Genomic DNA, 8,593 nt, shown 5'->3' with positions numbered 1-8,593 from the left:
TAGGTGCCAAACCAGGATGAATTTCCTGTTCCCCATCCAGTTGTCTGAATTGCACTTGATTTGGGTTAGCGAGGAACTCTACTTCATATGGATGGGGAGCCTGTTCAACATACGGGTTAATCTCTGGGATACATACCTGTCTGTCCACCAGACCCTGTTTATATCACAGGCAAGGTTTAAGTCTTTGAACAGGTAATTCTGGTGCTTTTTGTTTTGTGGCAGTGCAGGAGGTCCATCAGCGTGGGGTCTGACAATGCCCTGTATGTCAGGCATAGATCTCCCCTACCCTCCCCTTTTTTGTGTTTCACTGCATTCACTTTTATTTTGTATCTCACTGTATTCACTGTTATAATGTTTGTGCGTTAGAGTTTGTAATTTGGAGCTTTTCCTCCCTGGACCTCCACTGAAAATGTGTTCTTTTTGACCCAGTTAGACCATCCTGGTAAGCAAATGTCAATAAAGTTGATACCTGCTGTGGACCCACATTCAGAGAGTTTCATGTCTTTTCATATAATCCAAGGAAGTACATCTCAAATCAGTTACACCCACATGTACTGTAATTGTGTTATATGTGTACTTGTGTTGCAAGAACTTGAGTGCCTTTGTGATGTGGCGAATTATGAAACTTAATAGGCATCTGATCATGACCCTTGCTTGCACAGCCCTGGTGAATGGTGCAAAGATGACTCCATTTTGAGACACACTGACTAGGATGTTGGATTGTGTGGATGTTTACCTTTATGGACTTTTGAATTGAGACACTGACTCTTATAAGTATATTTCAAGGTTGCTGAGGGTACTTTTTTCTTAGGTTACATTCACATGGCCTTTGTGGATTAGGTAGGTTAATTTTAAGAGCCTCAGCATATGTAGGTCTGTGTGTTTGCTCTAATCTGTGTATGATAGTTCCACATATTTCCACACTAAGCCTGACACAAACGTGAGATCATAGTTGCTGTATAGGTTTCTCCCTAACTGTTACAAGCATATCGCAAGTATAAACATGGGCAAGAGTTTTTTGTTTTTCTAGTTACAGAAAAGCTACCTCAAAAGATTTTACTCCATATAAATGTCTAGAGATGCTTGTTGTTTGTAGTGTCTTCATGTGAGAGCTTTGCCTCCAATATAAAAAAATTGCATGTCTCACACACTGTAAGTTTAAGTAGGAGGTTGTCGTCAAGAAGTATGAAACGATTGTCTCAGGATTCCTGTGTTAACCAAGCTGGCAATAGAGACTGTTGGAAAGAGCAAACCAATGATTCTAGGTGCTTACTAAAGTGGGCTGATGGAGGAGTAGTATCTGTGAGGCTTTGAGTTTATTACTGGAGGTACTATCTGTCTGGTAGTGGAGATGGTGCTGGTGTAGCATAGCTGCATGCAGCTAGAAGTCAATGATCCTTAGCTCCTTCTCTCACCAGAAGCAAAAGATTAACATTGATCCCAAGTGGCTTCCTTAGTAGTAGCATTAACTGAGATGCTCTGGGTTCAGTGCAGTTGCTATAGTCTTCCCTAGGTAGATACCCTGGACAGAGCTTACAGCAGCTAGACAACAGCCAAGCTGCCCAAAAGGTCTGAAGAGGTTCTCATGAAACCGTAACCAGTCCACTCAGTATTGTAGGCTTAGTTTGGTCTCATCAAGTGAAATCAATTTTGAATTTTATAGTAAGGTTGCTTTAGATACCTGAAGTTTTCTATCTGGAACAAGAAAGGGCTTGAGCTGAATGGCATGCACAGTTCCTTTGCATTTGGTTGTAGTACGATGAACAAAGGAGACTTGGCTAGGTGGAAACAAGATATAGAAAACATATTGCAAAGTTAAGGGAACAGTGGTAACTAACTCTTATCGTTTACCTATTTTACATGTAGTTAGTACTGAATATCTAAGCTGTTTATGTTGATATGTTGAAAGAGAAATACTAATTCTTTTTTTTCCCCTCTCTTTACAGGTCATGTTGTTATGGTGTTTGAACTTTTCAGCACTGACAGCTGTCTGAACATTTGTCATATAAACTTCTGAAAATGGCGTCTGCTTCTCAGACTGGGAAGGGTGCAGTCCGCAAAGCAAAACAAGTCCCAGTAAAAAACAGTTTAGATAACCCATATCATATTGAATGGAACACACTGGAGAGAGGAGATATGCATTTCATTTTACAGATCTTGAAGGATACGATTACAGAGGTTGGGCTTAAAAAACTTGAGCGGCCAAAGAAGAAAAGGACTTTTACTAAAAAACGGAAATCAAGAAGTAAATCTGATCAACAGCAGGATGATGCTTTAAGAAAACCAGCTGGTGAAGAAGCAGAGGTTAATGAAGATCAACAAGATGATGATTGTCCAAGTACAGTGGTTAGCAAAGAAACTAAAGGTAGTGAAGCACATCTTGGATGGTCTGATTTAGAAATAAGAAAACGGTTAGCAATTGGAATCAATGAAGTTACCCGAGCTTTGGAAAAAGATCAGCTGTGTTTAGTTCTTGTTTGTAAATCTGTAAAGCCTGCACTGATGACCAGACACTTGATTCAGCTGAGTGCAAGTCGAGCTGTACCTGCTTGTCAAGTCCCACGGTTAAGTGAGAATGTGGCACCTTTAATCGGCTTGAAGTCAGTCCTAGCACTTGGCTTCCATCGGGATGCTGGGACATTTGCAGATGCTGTGAACGTGATCATTCCCAAAGTGCCTTCTCTGCAAGTTCCATGGATACAACACACACAAGCAGAGGAGGAAGCAGTAGATGAATCCCTTGATCTTTTGGGTGATAAGGATGCTTTGGAGGCCAATGGGACTCCTTCACAAGAAACAGTTGTGACTGTTAGTCAGAAGCGTAAACATACAGAAGATGTCTTGGATACTAATAAACAAGATGTTTTACAGCTACAGCCCCTGAAAGTGAAGAAACTGGTTCCAAACCCTAACAGAGTGCGGAAACCTAAAAAAAAGAAGCAAAAGAAGTAATTTTGTGTGTGTTGTGTTGTGTTTTTTTCCCCAAGGGGATCTGATCTCCGCTATTTCTGCAATCGTTCTCCATCACTTTTGTGCTTTTGATTACATGAACGTCATTAGGACCAAGAGTATTAATGACATATACTACCAACAGACGCTGTGTAGCATCTGTCGCGTTACCCTAACCATAGCCTTTTTTTTTTTAAATGAAGCCAGTCTTTTTGAATTTGCAAAGTTTGCAAGTTACCTTTGGTAAAGGGCAAGTAATGACTCTTGTGTACTAATGCAGAATTTTGCCTTCTTTGATAAAGAATGAGTCCATGACAGAAGTCCAAAGACCCACAAATGCAAATCACAGAACTGCAAACACTAAAGGGCAACCAAATTTAAAAAGAATTAATATCAAAATTCACAGTATTACTGTAAATGATTTTTATATGGGGGCTTTGTATCTCTAACATGTGGAGGGAAGCCACACCCCAACCCTGTCTCCTGTGTATACTAATGTGAGATTTCTGTAGAGGAATTCTCTGAGGTACAGGTTAAATGTCAACCTTAATAAATATATATATATATATATATATATATATATATATATATATATATATATATATAAAACATTCTTTCTTTCTAGATTTTAGTGATTGTACTCATGGGATTTTGTATTTGTGAGTCTTGCATATTCAGAGAATACTGAGGAAGACTGTTTTATGTCATATTGATCCAAGAAAGACTGCACGTGCTTATTTTGATTATTGATAATTTGTAAGATGGATGTGAAAATAAATGTAGTTTTCAGTATTTTGCTGTTATGTTGAGGATGTCAGCTCCATTAGCTTTTGGGGACAGCTACACTTTAGTAAATCTGGAACACTGGCCTGCTTATGTCTTGCTAATGTGAAAGTAGTGTTTAGCTTACAATAATGAAGGAATAGAAGATATTTGAAATGGGGACACTGGTTTGGCAGACATTGTTAGTTCACCTTGGAATGATCGTTGCACCCAAAAATGTATCACATTTTCTGACCATCCTGTTTAATATAGTGACAAAACTATTCAGAGGGGCAGGGCTGCTTTCTGAAAACAAAGCTTTTTTTCTTTGTTAGTTGAAATGGTCCCATATTTCAAATCTTTCTATAACCATACAACAGTCTAAATAGTGGTAAGTTTAGTCATTCTTAAGTGCTTCAGATTAGGGAAATGAGTGGCAGCAGTAATAATTCAGCTTGGTTGTCTGATTGCCTTTTAAAATGCTCGTGTACATCTGAGAAAGAAAATAAAAAATGGTATTTTTTTAAATTCATGTGTGTATATCGGTGAATTAGGCCTTTTCCCATTAATTTATTGTTTGCTAATCATAATGGCTTACTTGATAGGTGCATAAAGCTGTTCCAGTATGTGACTATCATGGAAGTGCTCACATTTTTATATTACACTCATTTTGTGTTTGTATCCATTGTTTTGCAAAATGTTTAAAATCTACCATTATTTCAAATTTCTTGATTAAGTAATAATACAAACCATTTTGCATGTGTACATATAATGTTGTTCTATGCTTGCCAGCAGTTTGCAGTAATTCTGAAAGGACTGGGTGCTCTAAATGGGTATGATGTAAAAGGGAAGGCCATCAGTAGTAGCATTTAAGGTATTGCAAGTTGTTGTACAGTAAACTAATTATAAAATTTATTTTGCATTGCCTATAGTGCCCTTCACTAAGTAAACTGATGTACTTTTCATTGATTTACCAGGAATTGAATTGTCTTTTTTTGCAGCTGTATGTGTTGGATTACATAACGTTCAGACAATAAAATGGATAATTAGATTTAAATTTATATGGACTATTTTTTTTTTGTTGTTGTTGCAGCTTAGTAGTTGAGTGCCATGTTCTACACTTCAAACCACAAGGTACTACAAGAGCAAGTTAATGCTTCCCTTGGACTTTCAAACAGATTTTTTTTTAAATAAACAATCATCATATTGCAGTCTCCTGGAAAGGAATTGCAAAATAAACACAATATGCTGTCTTGACGGCAGTATGCCTCATAGTAGAGCTGCTAATTAAAGTACTTTCCTTAACATAATACATTATGATGAGGCCATACCTGGAATACTATTTGCAGTCCTGGGGGGAGGGAGTACTGCACTCTAATCTGAAGTGCTGGAAGACCACTTTCTTGAAGCTAGAGACTAGAGCATCTCGTAGCATGTACAATCTGCTACTTGCAGTCAAGGTAGGATAGGAGTGTAGGCAAGTTGTTGTTGTACATTATGCCTGTCCAAGCTAGATAATGTTGCAGCTGTTGGGAAGAAGGGAGTGGAAGGGTGCGGGAGTGTAAATTAGGGCAGGGATCAGGAAGACTGTTTAAGTTTGGGGAGTGGGAGGAGAGTTTTACGGTTAGGGAGTGCCAGGAGAGTTTTAGGTTTGGGAAGTAATTGGGGAATTTGGATCAAGGACTCCGATTTAGAGTTAGGCATCTGGAAGGACTGTGTAGTTTCATAGGGTCAGATGTTGGGAGGATTAAGTAGTCAGAGTGGGCTGGTGGGAGTTGGACAACTTGACTTTGTGAGAAAGTGGCAGCAGGCAAGTTTGTTTAGAACTACTAGCAAGCCAGCACCTTTAGTAGACTCTTCTGGAGACCATCAATTTGGAGATTTTGATACAGTGATGTTTGAGCAAAGTAGAGCAGCAGAAATAGTGTGAGTAGATTTAAACATCATGGGAGCAGTGGTGGAGTTGGGAGTATTTAATGGAAACTTTTAATTGTCTTGCGAGATAGTGAAGTCCATGACAGCTATTTCTTCCAGAAGAAGGGACATTAAAGAAAAAGGGGCATAGGTTGAAGGTGGAAAAATGACAGCTCAAAGAAGATGGAGGAATAATGGTTTAGAGGAGAGATGATTTTTCTCCTTAGTGTGTTGTAGATGCATGGAAAAGCCTTTCAATGAGTCATGTAATCGGAAACTTGTGGAATTGATGATTGATTTAGGGTGCATATAAAATGGTCCTGATAGAATCTAGGGTGATTGTTAAAAATGGTGGACTGTGCTGTTGCATTTTGAAAATAAAGTAGATATCTTCTGATGTTAACTTATTCAAACAGTAGACCCAACATATAATTCTGTAATATTTTTAGTGTTAGCTTACGCCTCATCAGCAGTAAACACAATATGTATTTCACTAATACCATTTCAAGGATGGCTGGTACCTCCTTAACACTGGCTAGTTCTTAAAGGAGGGGAATTGCAGAGAGAAGCTGTCAGTTTATCAACCTGTAGTTTCTGAGAGTGCTGTTTGGGTGAAACTGTTTCTGCAAAAGCATTTTCAGCAGTAGTGGAGAATCCCCTTTACTCCTCTGTTGTGTAATTTCAAGTACATTTAGGTTCAGGGGGTGAGGGTTGTTCCCCCACTTGGAGGTGCAGGGTGGCTTGTCCCTCCCCCTTGAAAAAATATTTTTTTTCAATATTTGCAGACAGTGATTTCAGCAAAATATATAACTGTGATTTCTGCATGGTCCTATTTAAGCTACTGTTACTATTACCATTTCAACATACTCAATGTGAGGATGATACTATTAAGTGTCAGAACAGCTACTTTACTCTGATTAGTAGCACATACTATCTTCTCACCTAAGGCCATTCCACACAAGTTATGAGATAAAGTTATGTACTTAACATTTGATAAGGATGAGCAGGTTCATCCCTGCCACTCTCCTTTCCCCTGCATCTATGCTGTCATGATCAGAAGTCTTTCTGTTTTAATATATTACTGAGATCTGAAGAAGATGCTAGTTAGCAGACCATTATGCCAAAACATGGATTTGAAGGGATCTTTAAAAGTGTTGAGTCTCCACCAGTTAATATACTTCCAAGTATAGGCACCTATATTACTGGCTGCTATTACTATCTCCAACATACAACATGCACGTGCTAGAGTCTCATACCTTTCAAATGCCCAGATTTTTGCCTCCTATTTTTCATCTGTTTTAATAAAATCTGTGTGTTTCTGGCAAATTATTGAATATTGAAGTCACTAATAATGACGGGCAGTAGAGTTTTAGACTTGATAGCCTTCAAAAATGTATGCTAATACAAAACCCATTATTTTATAAACTGTTTATAAGAGCAATATTTAAAATCTATCTCTATTTTTGGCCCTTTGGCCCTCCCATTATTTCTTTCTTTGTTCAGATTTTTAATGCTAAGAGGTTGGGAGGTATGGCTAGAAGCGATTAATGTACAGGATCCATATGGTACTATACTGAAGGAGACTTTTGAAATGGTTTTATACTGAAGAAACCTTTGAAAAAAATCTGATAATGCTATTTTGAAGCTGGACAAGCCCTTATTTCTCCTTTTGTTTTGCATATTAATTTAACCTTGTACTATTAACAAAGAAGGTTCTGTTTTGCAACTTCAAAGTATCAGCAAGCCCATACATCAGTCCCATATGAACGCCAGGTCTCTTTTACTGTATATTGTCCAGATAGAGGTACAGATTTATGTTGAAAGTGTTTGGAGAATCTGTGACCTGCATCCTTTTATTGAAATTATATTAACCCTAGGAGTAATGGAAGGTACCTGATCATTTGCATTTCACTATGCTACGGCAAGTACATTGTCCATGAGAGTTTGTAAAGAGATACCATACATATATAAAAGAATAAAGATAATTTGTCCTTTAGAAGCAAGAGATAATTAACTTGTATCTGCATTAAAATGCTTGGCCAAAGTTTTTTTTTTTCTTTATTATCTGCACATTGAAAAAGCTTTTTTTCCTTTCTTGCAACTCTTTAGTATAAAAAACTTGACACACTGTTTCCATAATAATCACATTTACTTTGTATAGCAAAAGTAATCTCCTTTTGATATACCTCTAAACCTGTGGCTACAAGCCTGTTACTTATCATTCAGTACTTTAGCTTTAGTAAAACATTTCTTAGTAAATATAGCAATTTTCAGTGCTAGGCGTAATATGATTTAACAGACCTTTACTGAAACTGCAGCATGAGCTGAAAATGTTTAATTTACAGAACATAGATACAATAGTAAAAGTTAAGGAAAAAAAAACTTCTGTGACACTGGCTTAGACGCATTTCTGTTTTGGATGAAATCACCATACAAACCATATACCTAATGGTCAGTACATAAAAGCTCTGCATAAAGAGGTTGGCTACCTGTAATATCCATGAAGTTGAAAAAAAAATGCTAACATCCACATACTTCTGCCAAAAAGACTATTTTACCAGTGTTTTGTAGGGAAGCAAGCCTCCCTCCCACCCTTGCCTCTCTACTATTACTAACTCCAAGGTAATGCTGTTGTCAGAGAATAGGAAAGTATTTGCATCTACTGAACATAAATTATACAATAGCAGCTCATTGCTGTTCAAAAATAAGCACTCTGATTGGACAGCCCAACCATCATGCCCATTGTAAATCGAGCATATAGCAATAGAAAAAAGTCTGGCCACTGAAGTACTGTTGAGCAGCCAGACTTTTTTGTATTGATGTTACTGACAACGCACCAAAATATGAGAAAAATAAAGTATGTTATACAGAACTAAAACAGAAACATACCTAAACAAACGGCAGTGGAGATTATGTTTTACCCACCTCTTCTCATGTACTGTGTAAGCATGGGAGTGTAAGTCCCAGA

General features: G+C 37.7%; 1 protein-coding gene across 2 annotated transcripts in view; it reads left to right on the top strand.

Moving 5' to 3' along the window:
* The window catches only part of RPP38 (ribonuclease P/MRP subunit p38), a 28,224-nt gene extending 24,723 nt beyond the window's left edge, over window positions 1-3,501 (top strand). For both annotated transcript variants that reach the window (XM_044085904.1, XM_044085903.1), the window contains exon 2: window positions 1,947-3,501. In XM_044085904.1, the coding sequence (XP_043941839.1) occupies window positions 2,020-2,952 (933 nt within the window). In that variant the 5' untranslated portion in view covers window positions 1,947-2,019 and the 3' untranslated portion in view covers window positions 2,953-3,501. The remainder of the gene's footprint in view (window positions 1-1,946) is intronic.
* Window positions 3,502-8,593: the final 5,092 nt, after the last annotated feature.

This window comes from Protopterus annectens, chromosome 10.part0 (genome assembly GCF_019279795.1).
Source record: "Protopterus annectens isolate FY-2018-M chromosome 10.part0, PAN1.0, whole genome shotgun sequence".
Lineage (NCBI taxonomy): Eukaryota > Metazoa > Chordata > Ceratodontiformes > Protopteridae > Protopterus > Protopterus annectens.
This window is presented reverse-complemented; position numbering and strand designations above follow the sequence as displayed.